The sequence below is a fragment of the Ascaphus truei genome, chromosome 1 (assembly GCF_040206685.1).
Source record: "Ascaphus truei isolate aAscTru1 chromosome 1, aAscTru1.hap1, whole genome shotgun sequence".
Taxonomy (NCBI): Eukaryota; Metazoa; Chordata; class Amphibia; order Anura; family Ascaphidae; genus Ascaphus; species Ascaphus truei.
This window is the reverse complement of record NC_134483.1, coordinates 399,501,186-399,518,643: the sequence shown is the minus strand read 5'-3', so window position 1 is coordinate 399,518,643 and position 17,458 is coordinate 399,501,186. Positions and strand designations below refer to the sequence as shown.

The window sequence follows — 17,458 nt, the reverse complement described above, 5'->3', positions numbered from 1 at the left end:
CCGTTGAAGTCAACTAATGGGGTTATGGTCTGTAAACAAGGTGAATGATCGCCCGTACAGATTGGGCTTTAATTTTCAGAGATCCCAAACAATAGTCATGTAGATGACCTCCTGTTTCAACAGCTTGTTGTTCAAGTACATGACTAGGTGCTCGGCCCCATCCGAGCCAAAATGGCTGAGGACACCACCGATGCCATAATTCGAGGCATCCATCTGTACCAGCAACTGTTTGCTGTAATCAAGGGATGCTAAAATGGGAGTGCTACAGTAGCGACAAAGTTTATTCGAGCAAATGCCGCTCGGCAGGATGCGTGGCGGCAGCGTGGAGAAGCGTTGGGAAGCGGCTCGTTCGCGTGACGTCGGTGACGTCACAGTCAAGCGAGCGCCCGGCTTCCCCGGCTTCCCCGGCTTCCCCGACTCCCCTGAAGGTTTGAAGTGAGGTAAGCGGGGGAGCGGGGAAGCAGAGGGGCACAGCAGGCGCAGCTAGAGGGTCGGGAAGATGTTTAAATTGCACGCGGATTGGAGGGGGGGGGGACGGAGGGGACGCGGCTGGATGCGGCTGATGTGCTGACTTTCCTCAGCACCAGCCGGAGTAAATCCCAGTGAACCGGCGGCATTTGCTGCAATAAACTTTGTCGGTGCTGTAGTTATTGTGCTCTTTAAAGCTTGGAAGGCAGTCTCACACTCTGTAGACAAGATTACAGCATTTGGGAGTCATTTACAGTAAATGTTAAGTCAGTCAGGGGCTCTGCAATAGCACTGAAGTGGGACACAAACTTTCTGTAATAGCCGGCTGTCCCCAGTAAAGCTGCATTTTTGTTTGGGTGATGGACAACTGGATTATGACTTTTTCCTTGGTCGGCTCGTGGTTGAGCTGTCCCTTACCAGTGCCCTAAGTAAAGGATCTTGGCCATGCCGAGCTGACATTTGGTGGGTTTAAGGGTTTAGCAGGCCTTCCCGATCCTGTCCAGGACCATCACTATGTGCCCAGGTGCTCTTCCAGGTGCTACTAAGTACTGCGAAGTCGTATGAGTGGGCCCAGGCATATCTCTGCATCCCTTCCAGTAACCGGTTAACCAGGCGCCGGAAGGTAGCCAACGCATTCTTCATCTCGAACAGCATTACAAAAAACTCCTAGAGGCCGCTCAGGTTGATGAAGGCCAACTCCTGTGCCTCCACAGTTCACATGATCTGCCAGTACCCCTGACTCGGATGCATTTTTGTGATAAACCTTGCCCCCAGGAGTTTGTCTAAGACCACATCCATTCGGGGCATCAGAGAGGAATATGTTACTGTTTTGCCATTGAGTTGCTGGTAGTCCACCCAACCTTGTGGTACCATTGTTCTTGGGGACCGAAACCACCGGCGCTGACCAGGGACTTTGGGACAGGGATATAAGCTCTTGGACCAGCATCTCCTCTGTTTCCCTATCTATACTTGTTTTCACCTCTGCCGATACCTGGTAGGCTTTTTTGCCGCTGGTCACCGGTGTTGACTAAATGATCAGCCATGTGGGTCCTGCCCAGCTTGTATATAAAAGGGCCCTAGCCATGTGGGTCCTGCCCAGCTTGTATATAAAAGGGCCATAACAATTCTCCCATTGGGGTGAAGTGATTTGGGTTCTGATCCTGATGAAAAGAAAATATACTTCAGCACATGGAATCAATTGAAAAGAGAACCCTATGTCTCAGAGGCCAAGGAATTCCAAATAAGACCTCACTCTAGATGTGTGTGGTACAAATAAAATTAATTTTAATAAAAATAAAACAAAAACTTGATACTTAAAAAACAATTGTCCCAGCTGGGTGCAAATTACACCAACACAATATTAAGCATTTAAACTAAAAATAAAACATTTATCTTAGTATAAGCTTCTAAAAAAGCAGGCACTTTTCACTTTAGAAAGCACCCCTTATGTACATATATTTACTTGCATGCATATATATATAAACATTTAGCTTGTCTGCAGTATTAGTGATCTCTATGGTGAGCTTGTACGTCCTCCCTGGGGAAACAATTAAGACTATTGGATCCTTTTTGTGAACCCCCTAGGTGGTACAAACAGACCCCAACACGGATAATCACCAAAAGCTGACTCTAAGGAGAAATCACATAAACATGTTATATCAATAAAACCAATGAAGTCCAGCTGATGGTATGTGGCAGTCAAATTTGTTAATGAGAAAAAGGTAGTAGTACTAAACTTCTTCGTTTTTGCACACTATAAAAAATGCTAGGAGTACAGGCGCCAACAGAAAAAATGGAAAGGATGTGTCCTCTTTCTCACACATAAACCACTTCTTTGACTGGTTAAAGGTTCAAGTGTTTGTATAATTAACCCTACGCGTTTCTCCCGTCAAGGGCTTCGTCAGGGGTTGTGTCAAATTTGAACATTTTTTATAGCGTGCAAAAACAAAGAAGTTTAGTACTACTACCTAGAGTGAGGTCTTATTTGGAATTCCTTGGCCTCTGAGACATAGGATTCTCTTTTCAATTGATTCCATGCGCTGAAGTATATTTTCTTTTCATTTATTCTTTATATACATATGGGAATTGAAGACTCCTTCTAATATACCTCAGCAGCAGGCGTCATTCCTTTTTATATAGTGATAACAAAACCATTACTACCATTGTTGCAAGCTCATTTAGCGCCATCTTTTTCCTTTCTGGGTTCTGTTCCTCACTTGCTACACAGAGATTCTCTGTCAGCCTTCCCCAAGAACATCGGGCACAGCTTGGCTTGCTGGATCTCCCAGTGGTGGGCTACATATTTCTACAAACACTGTATCACTAGCAACGCATGTCTTCAGCATATTTATGTGGTAGGTCCGCTGTCTAATCTAGTCCTCGTCGACCACGTAGTTTCTCTCATTTATACGCCGGATAACTGTATATGGTCTAGCCCAGGCAGCCATGACCTTATTCTTGCAAGTGGACGAGTTCTGGGATAAATTCTCTAAACTGGGACTTATGGTCATACCAGCACTATTGCGTGTTGTGAGCCGGCCTGAGGTTAGCTTGTGTCAACCCCATGAGACTGACTAACCGCTCTCTAACCGGCATCATGTAATGAACCACAGAGGTATCAGTCGTGGCGGTTTCCTCCTGCCATCTCTCATGGAACAGGTCAAGAAGTCCACATACCTAGTGTTCGTACAGAAGCGCAAAAGGGGGGAAACTGGTCGACTCTTGTGGCACTTCTCTATATGCGAATAGGAGATGTTGCAGGTGAGCTTTTCAGTTCCCCTCTTCTGCTTCAACAAACGTCCGAAGCATCTGCTTAAGGGTACTATGGGACTGCTCACTCAGTCCGTTCACCTGAGTATGGTAGGGGGCCGTTCAGAGTTACTTAACCCCAAAGATATTGGAGCAATATCTGAGAAACCTACCTGAGAAAATATGTTAATGAGTGCCTCCACTACCTTCCGGGCCTCTGTGGAGGTTAGCACTACTGCCTCGGGATACCTTGCGGCAAAGTCTACCACGTGAGGATATACTTCTTACCCATCGACTCTGGAACATTAAGGGGCTCACAATATCTACAGCTGGAAGGATTCCCCAATCACTGGCAGTGGTCTGTGGTGCCGACTACAGTGTAACATGAATACATAATGGGAAAAGTTCCCTAAGAATAGCTAACAAGCAATGTGATTAGAACATAAAAATAATCTTTAATAGTATCAGCAAATAAAATACTAAGGGGACATTTAAAAATAATCTAAGAATATATCTGAAGTTATCTGTAAAATTACATTCCGAAATGCAGGGGTTTAGCGTGGAGCCTCCGATCAGCTGTGCACGGCGTGCACTCTCCAATCAGCTGCGCGTGTGACGTCAGCTTAACCCTAACATAGGTTTTGCAATCAGCTTTCTCAGAGGGTTAGTCTAGTCCTCATGGTTGCTTTTTCAAAACAAAATAGCAACTTCATGGTATTGCAGGCAGTCCGCTACAATGGTGGTATTGATACTTTATATCTAAAAAAAAAAAACTATGCTTCCTTACAGCTATGGATACAACCTGACATAAGGTTGCAGCGATTTTAATTTTTTCTCTTTCGGAATGTACTTTTACAGATTACTTCAGATATATTCTGTTAAGTTATTTTTAAATGTCCCCGCAGTATTTTATTTGGTGATACTAATGAGGTTACTGTAGGCTTCCGCAACCTCCCTTGGCTAGCTCTGGGGTCAGATACTTCACACAGTCTTCCTTTGGGAGAAGGGGCAGGAACAGCGGCAGATGACCATCGATATCCCCGGATAGTTTGTTGAACTTGGGGAAGCTACAGTAGCATCAACCGCGGGTAGTCATTGCCCTGTGAGTCCCTATTGCGGGATGGGGACCTGTGACATGCAGGGGGGGGGGAGTTGGAACTATAAACAACAGCAACTGTAGGGCCATAGACCACAGGTCTGTGGTGGCTTCTGTTACCAACACAGCGAATACATTGCAAATTCTGACTGACGGGGGATTCTCACCTGGGACATTACTCCAGACCCTCTCCATGCTGGAGACTTTGGACATGGACAATGTGGATGCAGCGGGGCCTCTGTTACTGGACCCTCTGGGATCTCTTCCTTGTCCTGCATAAATTCTTTGACCAGGACTGTGAGTTCCGACGCAATTCCTCAAGATGGTGTTGAATCTTGTGTCGACTAAACACTAAGTACTGGGGGGATTATGAGTGTTAACTGGGTTCGGGATCCCAGCACAAGGCACAAGGGTTAAATATACAGGGGTTTATCATGGCAAAAGCCAACAGGGAATATCCCAAACAATAAACACAGTTAAAATGCACAATAAATGCTATAAAATAGCCAGATTCAGTACTTACAGGGTTAATTGGGGTCTCCTAACTCACTAGGTGCTGGGCACAACATAAGCCCACTTACACACGTCATGTCCTGCTCATCAGGCCTCTGTGGCTTAAAAGTCTTCCAATGTCCGCTGGCTTGTATTTCTAGTAGAAAGGTACTTGTCTCAGAACAGGAAGCGGACCCGCATGGCTATGGTAGCGGTATATATTCACCGACCAGGACCAAGGGACAGTCTTTTTAGAGTAAACAAAGTAGGTTTGCAGGCATCAAGGCAAGGTGCAGAGGTCACAGGCTGAGGTCAAGGCAGTTGGTGCAGCGCAGGGGTCACAGGCAGAGGTCAGCAATGGAATTCAGTATCAAAATGACAGGAGTAACTAGGCTGGGACTGCAATAGGAACAGGAACCTTGCTCAGCAACATCCTATAGAAAGTGCAGCCTTAATAGGTGGCCGCAACAGCCAAGGGAGGGCAATTTCCAGCAAAAACCAGGACCAGAGCTAAAATACAGATATGGAACAAGTGGAATCCTTACATCCAGGTAGTCTCCAATCACTGAGACTACCCACGTGCAACATCCCACTGCCTGAAACTCGGGAATGGTTTCATTTGTAGATTTTCCCCTGCCATTTGAATGTATGGAGAAACAGAGCTCGACCAATCACAGGGCATCAAGAAGGACAGACTGGCCAATCACAGAAGAGGGGTGTGCAGGTACAGGTCTAGACGTTTGGCGATCATGAAGTAAAGTTGAGCGGGAGATACGGATCAGCCAATAAGAGAAGTGCCTATAGCTCCATTGCCAGATGGGATCATCTGAGCTGGAGTTCCACGAGGGCGGATTGAATTCTGCTGATTTGGCAGCCAAGAAAAGGACTCCACTTCTGGTCCGTGTGCAAAATCAGCATAACTCCTTTGATCTCAACCTTCCCTGGACTCTGCCTTTTCCTCCTCACCCTGTCAAGTCTTGGAAAACTGGCTGAAAATGGGGGCTTACGTGCCTTTCCATGGGAGTGCCCCGCCCTCCAGCCCAGAGAATGAATTGTCCAGCAGGGGCACTTGACTCTCAAGGAGAAAAGCGGCTCTGACCTGGCCCCCTGTATACAGCAAGGTGGTACATCTGACACCTACAAGTATTTTTAAATACTATAAAACTAAAAACATTAGTTTGTAAACATGGTAAGCTGAGCCATACTGTAGGAGATGTTTGATTTCCTCTAACTACTCCCCTTTGTCTGATGTCACTGTGTGTTCAACATTAGCATAGACAAAGCCCCTCTCTTTCCCCCTCCCTTATTTTTTATTTGCTCTCTAATGAGGACAAGGTTTGAGAAGGGTAGATAAAATACTTGATTGACAATACCTCCCTATTCAGACCTCCAAAGAAAAAGAAATCGTGCCTAGTATTTAAAGAAACAAAAGGAGACAAGTATTTGCTTTTTAAGTTTGGTTACATTTGTTCAAAAAAGACAATAAAATTGCTAAAATCTTTGCAAAATTCTGTATTATACACAGGTAAACAACAGGGAATTTTTGTACCTTTTAAGTGTAAAATATTTAGACAAAACCCCTTCCTGCCATATCTTCTATTTTTTTTTCAACAATATTGATAGTTAATGTCTTTCTCACTTTTGTGAATCTTTCCCATAGGCCCCAACTCAATATGCTTTGAAGCTGCTTCTCTGTGCTGGAGAAGATTATATCCAGTGGTGGGATTCAGCCGGTTCGCACCTGTTCGTGCGACCCTGTACCTAGAATTTCTCATGTTCGCCGAACCGGTGCGAGGAGGGAGAGAGCAGTGCTTCCGCTAGGAGGCTGGGCAGCCTGATCCATCCTGATTGGCTGCTGCTGTGTACTGCAGCCAATCAGGAGGAGGTAGTAGGAGCCTGGGGGTGGGGCCAAAGAACGGAGGAAAAACATGCAACAGAGAGAGGTGAGGCTGTGTCCTGCTGGTGTCTTGCCTGCCTGTGTGTGTCCTGGCTGCCTGTATGTGTCACCTGCCTGTCTCTGTCCTGTCTGTGTCCCGTGTGTATTGTGTGTGTGTGTGTGTGCCTGGCTGCCCAGTGGGGGTGAGAATTACAGGGAGGAGGAAGGGAGGGGGGGTGAGAGGAGGAAGGGAGGGGGGGTGAGAGGAGGAAGGGAGGGGGGGTGAGAGGAGGAAGGGAGGGGGGGTGAGAGGAGGAAGGGAGGGGGGGGTGAGAGGAGAAAGGGAGGGGGGGGTGAGAGGAGAAAGGGAGGGGGGGTGAGAGGAGAAAGGGAGGGGGGGTGAGAGGAGAAAGGGAGGGGGGGTGAGAGGAGAAAGGGAGGGGGGGTGAGAGGAGGAAGGGAGGGGGGGTGAGAGGAGGAAGGGAGGGGGGTGAGATGAGGAAGGGAGGGGGGTGAGAGGAGGAAGGGAGGGGGGGTGAGAGGAGGAATGGAGGGGGGTGAGAGGAGGAATGGAGGGGGGTGAGAGGAGGAAGGGAGTGGGGGTGAGAGTAGAAGGGAGTGGGTGAGAGGAGGAAGGGAGGGGGGGTAAGAGGAAGAAAGGAGGGGTACAAGAGAAGGAGGAGGGTGAGAGGATAAGGGGAGAGAGAGAGGATGAGGAGGGGCACAACAATCTTGGAATTTGTGGGAGGAGCATTAAGATTAGTATTGCTCGCCATGTACAGTATGACTGCAGGTCAGTTATTTATAAATGATGATTATGTCATTTGTTCTAAATTTCACCCCAAGCATGCACCAATTTGCATTAATTTGCATTATTTCATATTCTATTTCCTGGAAAAATAATCCTCGGAAGGGGGACTCCCTTCCAAGACTACTCCCCAGAATTTTTACGACACAATATAAATTGGTGAATACTTGGAGTAACATTTTGAAAAAATTACATAACAGTCAGGTCATTTATAAATGACATGGTTTGGACCGAGTTAGGCTCTGGTGCCCCGGGTTTGTTTCCCGGGTTCCGTTCAGGTTCTCTGTGTTTTGGCGGTAAGGTGAGAGAGAATCGGTTGCTAAAATTTCTGAATACCACCACTGATTATATCCCCATTTATTTGTATGAAGTTGTTCTTTTCTCCAGCTTGGGAAAGTGGATAGATAACATATTGAATAGGGGCTGTTATCTTGAATCACTCCCAGTTTGCCCCAGCTCCATGTTACATTAACATTGCATTTTCCATGTTTAATATTGTTAACAATATATCGAAATACATATCTGCAGTACAGTACATGTCTACAGTAAACTGCATTTGCTGGCTATGTACCCATGTTCACATTGTTATAAATATCTTTGCACGTTATGCAGTTCTAGAAACAATGGAGACTTTGCCAACTATACTGATCACTGTAATACTCATTGATGAACTAATTCAAATGCACTAGAACCAAGAGAACACGTTTAGATATTATGCTTAACACTGATTATTTTTTTTTTTGCACTTTTAAATATTCAAAAAATTTCTTTACATTGGAACACACAAAAAAGTGAAAATTAGCAAAAGTTCATCAAGTGCAATTTTGCTTATACCTATAGGTGAAAGTTTGCAAATTCGCAAAGACAACTTTCACTTCTACAGTAGGTGAAAGTTAATAAATTATCACACACAAAAAAAAAAAAACCAGGAAAGAATCGCACCATAGTCATGATTTTGAAGAAGAAAAAACACAAATTGAATTTCGACAAATACGTTACGTCTATTTGAAACCACTCTATGCAACTTTACTTTTAGTTTGATCTCAGTCCATGATGGCAGTGTTATTACCTGTTGAACAGCAGTTTTCTATATGACACGTTGTTCAGAACCGAAAGATGACACCTACTGTACAACATTTGTTTGCTTACTTTTTTCTTATAAAAGTAAAACTGCGTTTGTGTTCTTGCCATGTGCAGACGTAGCAGACTTTATTCTTCCCTCTGTTGAGATGTGGTAGGATATGTTGTGATATTCTACACCAAAGCTGCTATTGAATCTTAAACAAATGCTGTGATATTATGTATTGCAACAGGATATTTTGTGTTATCTGGGGGAACAAAGTCACTTGCTACATCCATATAAACCAATATTTCAGAATGTAAAGGTTAGTAAGTATTGTGTTAGTCCATAGAATAAAGATTTGTTTCTCACAAAAACAAATACAGCTAAACCCCGTTATAACGCGCCTCGCTATACCGCGATTCGGTTATAACGCGGTTTTCCCGTGGCTCCCGTTTTGAAAAAATTTTTAACATTTTTTTTTTTTTTGCACACTGCACACACTGCACACACTCACTGCACACACTCACTGCACACACTCACTGCACACACTCACTGCACACACTCACTGCACACACACTGCTCATTGCTCACACTGCACACTGCACACACACTGCTCATTGCTCACACTGCACACACTGACACACTGCTCATTGCTCACACTGCACACACACTGCTCACACTGACACACACTGCACACTGCACACACACTGCTCATTGCTCACACTGCACACACTGACACACTGCTCATTGCTCACACTGCACACACTGACACACTGCTCATTGCTCACACTGCACACACACTGCTCACACTGACACACACTGCACACTGCACACACACTGCTCATTGCTCACACTGCACACACACTGCTCACACTGACACACACTGCACACACACTGCTCATTGCTCACACTGCACACACTGACACACTGCTCATTGCTCACACTGCACACACACTGCTCACACTGACACACACTGCACACTGCACACACACTGCTCATTGCACACACTGACACACTGCTCATTGCTCACACTGCACACACTGACACACTGCTCATTGCTCACACTGCACACACACTGCTCACACTGACACACACTGCACACTGCACACACACTGCTCATTGCTCACACTGCACACACACTGCTCACACTGACACACACTGCACACTGCACACACACTGCTCATTGCTCACACTGCTCACACTGCACACACTGACACACTGCTCATTGCTCACACTGCACACACTGACACACTGCTCATTGCTCACACTGCACACACACTGCTCACACTGACACACACTGCACACTGCACACACACTGCTCATTGCTCACACTGCACACACACTGCTCACACTGACACACACTGCACACTGCACACACACTGCTCACTGCACACACTGACACACTGCTCATTGCTCACACTGCACACACACTGCTCACACTGACACACACTGCACACTGCAAACACACTGCTCATTGCTCACACTGCACACACTGACACACTGCTCATTGCTCACACTGCACACACTGACACACTGCTCATTGCTCACACTGCACACACTGCTCATTGCTCACACTGCACACACTGCTCATTGCTCACACTGACACACACTGCACACACACTGCTCATTGCTCACACTGCACACACTGCTCATTGCTCACACTGCACACACTGCACACACTGCACACACTGCACACTGCACACACACTGCTCACACTGACACACACTACACACACACACACACACACACACTACACATATACATAAATCAGCCTTACCTTGGGGATGATTGGTGAGGCATGTGGCTGCAGGGGGGGGGGGGGCGTGCCGGGGGGGTGGTGCTGCGGTGGAGGGGGATGATGGCTGCGGGGGCCCCCGATGCTGCGGGGGCTGGTGGGATGGCCCGGTGCAGCGCGGGGGGGCATGGGGGGGGGGGGGCAGGACGACCCTGCGCTACGGCAGGGCCAGGGGGCCCTGTATTGCGGCGCGAGGGCCCTGTGCTGCGGCGGGGGGGAGCCGGACCGGAGGGGAATCCCCCCTCCCATCTCCTGTCACGCGGTGACAGGGGAAGCGGAAGCCGGAGGGGCATCCCCTCTCCCATCTCCTGTCCCGCGGTGACAGGGGAAGCCAGAACCGGAGGGGAATCCCCCCTCCCATCTCCTGTCACGCGGTGACAGGGGAAGCTGAAGCCGGAGGGGAATCCCCCCTCCCATCTCCTGTCACGCGGTGACAGGGGAAGCTGAAGCCGGAGGGGAATCCCCCTCCCATCTCCTGTCCCGCAGTGACAGGGGAAGCTGAAGCCGGAGGGGAATCCCCCCTCCCATCTCCTGTCCCGCAGTGACAGGGGAAGCTGAAGCCGGAGGGGAATCCCCCCTCCCATCTCCTGTCCCGCGGTGACAGGGGAAGCTGAAGCCGGAGGGGAATCCCCCCTCCCATCTCCTGTCACGCGGTGACGGGGAAGCCGGGACCGCGGGGTAAATATCCACTGATGCGGCAGCCATTTTTTTTTTTTTTAAATTAGCGCGACCCCGTAAGTAACGCGGTGGTCTCGGGGTGGACCCCGAGGACCGCGTTATAACGGGGTTTAGCTGTATAGGGTAAAAAGGTACTGACGTTACAATTGATTAACCATTATGGCCATTAAAGTCCCTTTTTCAGGCTGTGTGACTGTTACTAACAGCTGTTCTAACATCAGTTAGACACTGCAATGTATTTTTCTTAGCCTACATTTGTGTTTATTTTTTTATGAGAAACAGTCATTATAAAACAATAATAATTACAAATATTGGTTCCATGATTAAAAGATTTACAGGTCTTTTAACAATAGTGTGATGAACATTATTGATCATCGACAGCCATTTACCTGGTGGCTGGCTGTTTACAGTCAATAATAGTTTATACACTTTGATAGATGGATCCATTGGGATTTTGTCCCTTAATCTCTAAGAAATATTCTAGATTATTTATTAACATTGCAATCTACATCCATCCCCTCTTAAATAAACGTCACACATCTGCTTAATGCAAGAGTAGGGGTATGGAATCTGAAAACAACCTTAAACATTTGATAGAATGGTTTTTCAATGATTTTGTTCAGCTAATGTAAAATAGTAGGGTGCATTTCATAGCATGATGTGTCCAGGGGTTTCTTCCCATTAACAAATAGTTGTTACCATAATTGTTTATATCATTGCCAATGATGAAGGCAAATACTGTACTGTAATACATTCAATACATCGTATTACTTATCCACACATTTTATCTGTTTCTTGCTTTCTGATAGGGAGCAATATTAGTATTAATATTATTAGTTCTAACCATAATAATACAAATGATACATAATGCTTTATCTTTTATTGTTTCTCTTGCTTTTTCAGGTATTCCAGTTGAAGTCATAGTCAACATTTTTATTAACAGTTTTGGATCTATACAAGAGACAACCATGGTAAGTACAAAAGTACAAAAAAATAAGCCTATATTTCACATTGTTTTACCTGTAATAACAAAAACAAATCTTGGGTACAATGTCAACTGCCTACAGTACATTGTTCATGCATTGTCCATTGCTGTGTTTACCCAAGAAATAATTTACACTGCACCTCCTGCTTCAGCATTACAGATGGTTCTTTTGCGCAATTTGTCTAGTTCATTTCCTGAGAAAGAATTAGTCATCCTAAAAGCAAAATTTTCACGTGTTGAAACAAATAGGTCTTTTGTCCTCAGGCTTTATGTAATTGCAGTCGTATTTGGTAATTAGTGTACCTTCCCTTTATTTCCTTGGCTACAGTAGGTGTATCAGCATGATTAAACCAATCAAAAGAACAAAAGGAAAAGAGTCTGGATTAACAATTTACTTCTACAGTCTGTGTTTATACAACAGTTTACAAACGCTTACCTTAAACAGGTTTAGTTAACGATCGTAGAATAACGCAAAGCATTTGATTCCGGTGGAGAAATTAAAAGTTTAAAAATGACTTAAAAATTCTTATACTTGTTTTATTTTTATTTTTTTAAATAGTGTCAATCACCTATATGTAATCCATTAAATATGCTGTTGCCATTTGGTTTTAGGAGCGGCTGCGTCTTTAAATGAATATGATCTTTCTTGACGTCTTAAAGTGCAGAAGCTCATGAAATGCATTTAATGGTTAATACTGCATTGTAAGCGCTAATCATCTAGTAAATTACCTCACTGTCTCTTTATCAATCTTAACATACTGTAATAGCACAATTGTTTAAGCTGAGAATAAAAACCATGTACATCTAGTTCTCCCCTTTGCAGAGTTCTCACTGAGCTGTTCATAAGAAGCATCTTTAAGGTTTTTCTTAAATTGCATGTTGAACTGCTATTTAGATATCTTTATGCCACTGGAAATCTGGCATATCGGTTTGAAAGAAAGAAAACATAAAGGAAAGAGATACAGAATTTGATACAGCTCAACCCCATTATAGCGCGATCCGCTACAACGTGGATCCGCGTATAACCCGGCCTGAATTTGTCTCCCAATTTAAAATCATACCCAAGTATGTATACCCAGTTTGTATCGGTGCCCATGCTCCTTGTGATGTAAACTTTTCTGGCTAACAATTTGCATCACATTTAGAACACTTTTTCTTACATTGTATGCAACTGCCAGCAGAAAATGGAGCAATGCATTAAACAAACTTCTCTTTGCTTATCCTTTATGTTAATTGATCACTTCCTTAGTAGTTATATAGAGACTACAGGGTTTATGTTTAAATGTTGTATATTAGCTGCAAATCTGGGGAGACGTTTGAACAAGCAAATTGCACCATATTAAGGTTCCATATGTACAACTGGATTTTTGCAGCTGGAAGACTTTGATATATTGCCCACCATGTGGTGTATTCATTCTAATTTCCAAACTTCAAAACTGGTGTAACCCATATTCCCCCCCCCCAGACACAGATGCTATATCTAGGGTGTGTGAGGGCTGGTTACATGTGTTTGAGTGGTGCGTATACCTGCAGGTAACAGGAGGGCCTGAGCTTCCCGCGATGTTGTTGGGGACACAGGACCAGGCTTCTGGGGTAGTTGCCTCATTCTTTTAGTGGTGGTGCAGCGCCTCCATCCTCTATACCTTCCCAGGGATATGGGGTATAGAAGAATTGACCCCGGTCCCAGGGTGTATGCTCCAGAATCACACAACAGTCTTTAGTAAGATCAGCAATGTCTCTCTTTATTGTGTCTAGTTCGCACACAGCAGCCTTGCAGCACGCAGCCGCAACAACAACAGCAATAGGAGCAGCACACACAGAAATCCCAAGGTGTCCAGCCTTTCTCCTCTCCTCTCCTTTCCTCCAAGAGGTACCCCGACAGGATGGTCTGTGAGGGGCCTCAATACCCCGGTGCCCACCTCAGAGGGTCCCCTCTGGGCGGGGGTAGATCCTTCCCATCACCCCCTCATCGGGGTGAGAGGCATTGGTCCCACCGGAGCTCTGCTCACTCGCCAACTATCATAGGCCAGAGTTCTCTTTGTAACTCTCCTGCTCCCAGGAGAGAGCTCGACCTACTTCTCTCCTCCAACTCCCAGGACAGACTTCCTAGAAGTAGACTAACTGACACTCACAGGATCTGGCTGCTAAATAGAGTCAGCCCCACCCCTCATGATGTCAGCAGGACCTCCCCTCTGTCTCATGCCTGCAGGAGAGTCAGGGGCCTGCATCTATCACTCAGGGCAGGGCGTGAAGGGAGAAAACCGATGATTACTGCTGGTGCCTGCCCTTAACAGGACTTACCACAGTAGGAGAAAGATATGTATAGCCTGTGCTGTTTACAGGGGGCTACACTGGGATAGGAATTTTGAGCAAAAACCAGCACCAGACTTATTTATGTGTATATTTATATAGATCCTTCCACGTACATAGCGCTTTACAGCAGTAATACACATGACATAATAGGAATAAGAGCTTCATCGTGAAAGTAACATTAGGACAAGAAGTCCCTGCCCCGAAGACCTTACAATCGAAGTGTTAAGTAGGGACAATTTACAGACAGTGGGGGGGTTGCTGTTATTGTACGTGCATCTTCAAGGGGTCAAGGTAAATGCATATGAGATATATAGTATCAGCCAACCGAGCTGCCAAATGCTTAATTAAAGAGGTGTGTTTTAAGGTTGGCTTTAAAGGTGAAAATAGAGGGTGCCAGTCGGATATTGAGGGGATGGGCATTCCAGAGGTGTGAAGCCGTGAGTGAGAGAGGTTTTAGCTGGGAGGGGGCTTTAGATACAGAAAAGGTAGACAGAAGACTTTCATGAGCAGAACGCAAGAGTCAGGCAGGTGTATAGAGAGAAATTAGAGTTGAGGTGTGAGGGATGGGGCAGAGGAGTGTATAGCCTTAAAAGTGAGGAGAATTTTATAAGTAATCAGGGATTTGATAGGATTGCATTGAAAGCAATAAGATTACAAATGTTTGTTGTTATTTTTTTTTTTAAACTGAATTCACTCCATTTTTGCAGTTGGAGAACTCATAAATAGACTGCTAAGCCATGCAATTTTTTTTATGAAAGACTCCTCGTTGCAAAACTAGGTCAAAATCTGTGCCAAAGAATTGTTAATTGAAAAAAAAAAAACATTGCTTTCTATGTCAAATAAATGTTGTGCTATTTTTTGTATTGATTTTGCCCATGTTTTTTTAGCTACTGTATGAGGCTATGTTTTGGTTTTCCTTTGTGTTAATTAAATAGCACTGTATTTGCCTAGTCCTCTGAATAATGTTTTCCAACATTCAGTAAAAGCCAATATCCTATTCAGTCGCCATCCGTTTCTATTGAGTTGGCAATCCTGCCTATGAATACCAGTAAATAAGATAACAAAAGTCCAATTTTGAAGACTGAAAAATGTAGTTGCTAAAAGGTATATTGAGAAATAGAACAAACAAATTTAGAACACAGCTTACACAAAATGTGTCATTTTGTTACATAAAAAGAAATTTTTTACAAAAAAGAGCAAACTTTAGACCGTCATGCTGAGTAAAAGGCACTTTTTCAGAAAAGAGCATTAGTGGATGGCATTTTGGATAGCAACTTGGTATAATGATATTTCATTGACCCCAATAGGTACCCAAACAGTACACTATGGGGGCTATGCACTAAGCTCAATGGGTTTGCGTTCTGATGTTCAAAAAAAGCACGTCCGTTAAAAAGTGAGGCCGGGGACGCGATTCACTAAGGCCTTGAGCCTATTTTTTAACGTACGTGATCAAAACACTCACAGCGTACGTGTTGCTTTTCCCCCCCCTGCTAGCGTTCTTAAATTTCACGTACGCTAGCTGATAGAAAAAAAAGCTGCATGTAACATTTGCATGGAGATTTGCATCTCCATGCAAGGCTGTTACAGGCGATCGTACACTAATTAAAATCATTTTAATAATAGTGTACATGAGCAGGGGGTCTCCGGAGCTGAACCGCATTGGTTTCAGGTCCGAGGACCCCCTACTTCAGGAGATACAGGCCCCGTTATGGGGTGCCGGTATCCCCTGCAGAATTTAAATGTCCCGATCACGTGACACGGAAGCTTGAAACTGCAGGGGATACCGGCACCCCATAAAGGTGCCTGTATCTCGGGAAGCAGGGGGTCCCCAACCAACGCGGGCCAGCTCCGGAGACCCCCTGCACATCTACACTATGAAACACATGTATATTAAAAAAGATTTAACAAACATCAATACACGACCCCTCCCCCCCTCCGCCCAAACCCGTACAGTAATGTGCAAAATAACTATTATTCAGATATGGATAATAGATTATTTCCCATTATTAAACACTGCATTAGCATACCTAAATAAAGTAAATAAAAACAGTAGCCAGCTAATCCGATGAATACAAGCAATAACAACATCAACAATGAATTAATTACACCATTAACCAATGAAACCAATTAATTACTAAACCAACTCAAAATGAATAGTAACCCTAACCAATCAAACCAATGAATTACTACAACATTAATGACTGTAAACATTAAAAGACAAAGAAATAAATTCAAACAATATCTGAAATAACCATAAAACTCATTAGCTAACATTAACTACAAACGAACACCAATCGCAAACATTTTATTAGCATTAAGCAGGAAAAAAACAAACAATCACATCCACATAAGAAATTTAGTGTTACTATTCATTTTGAGTTGGTTTAGGAATTAATTGTTTTGATTGGTTAATGGTTTAATTAATTCATTGTTGATGTTGTTATTGCTTGTATTCATTGGATTAGCTGGCTACCTTGGTACCGCAGGCCCGCGGGTACCCCAAGAGACACCCCCGCGACCCACGGCCTCCCTCGGGGACTCCCGCGGGGTCAGCCGGGGACACTCGCCGGCCTGTTGTATGGGTGTTGCGCATGCAAAAATGTAAAGCAATACATTTTTTAAAGTCCAGCTTTTTTTGCGTCTACCTTGAGCTGACGTGTTCTGTTGAACGCAACTTTCGCGTACGCTAAGGTTACATAGCTTAGTGCATCCCGCTTAAGGGCAAAATTTAACGCAAACAGGGTAACGAACGAGCAAAGTTGGACTTAGAAAAAATTCCTGAAAAAAGTCAGTTTTAGAGCGCAAAGTGACTGTTTGCGTGGCTTAGTGCATCGTGTTCAGCGCAACATCACGTTCTAAGAGCACTTTGCGCTCTAAAAACGACTTAACAGAGCTTAGTGCATGACCCCCTATGTATTCAAACTGCACAACATAATCAATAACGTTCTTAAACATGTACAGGGATATATTATTTCATGAAATTCTTGCTTGCAGTTACAAGAGCAAGCTGCTAGAAGTGCCTAATCAGTGATAAATATAATTACATGCTATTTATACCGTGCAAATTATATTTATATTGAACATTTAGCCTCCCTCATTCTACTATACATGTTTGCAGAATTGTCTTCTCTTGAAC

The 17,458-nt window shown here is 44.5% G+C and overlaps 1 protein-coding gene across 4 annotated transcripts in view; it reads left to right on the top strand.

The window, feature by feature from the left end:
* The window catches only part of GLRB (glycine receptor beta), a 123,940-nt gene that overhangs the window by 61,954 nt on the left and 44,528 nt on the right, over nucleotides 1–17,458 (top strand). For all 4 annotated transcript variants that reach the window (XR_012803612.1, XM_075612632.1, XM_075612622.1 and 1 more), the window contains one exon: nucleotides 11,928–11,995. Coding sequence is in view for 3 of the 4 variants with exons in the window: in XM_075612622.1 (XP_075468737.1) it covers nucleotides 11,928–11,995 (68 nt within the window). In the remaining variant the exon portion in view is untranslated. The remainder of the gene's footprint in view (nucleotides 1–11,927; nucleotides 11,996–17,458) is intronic.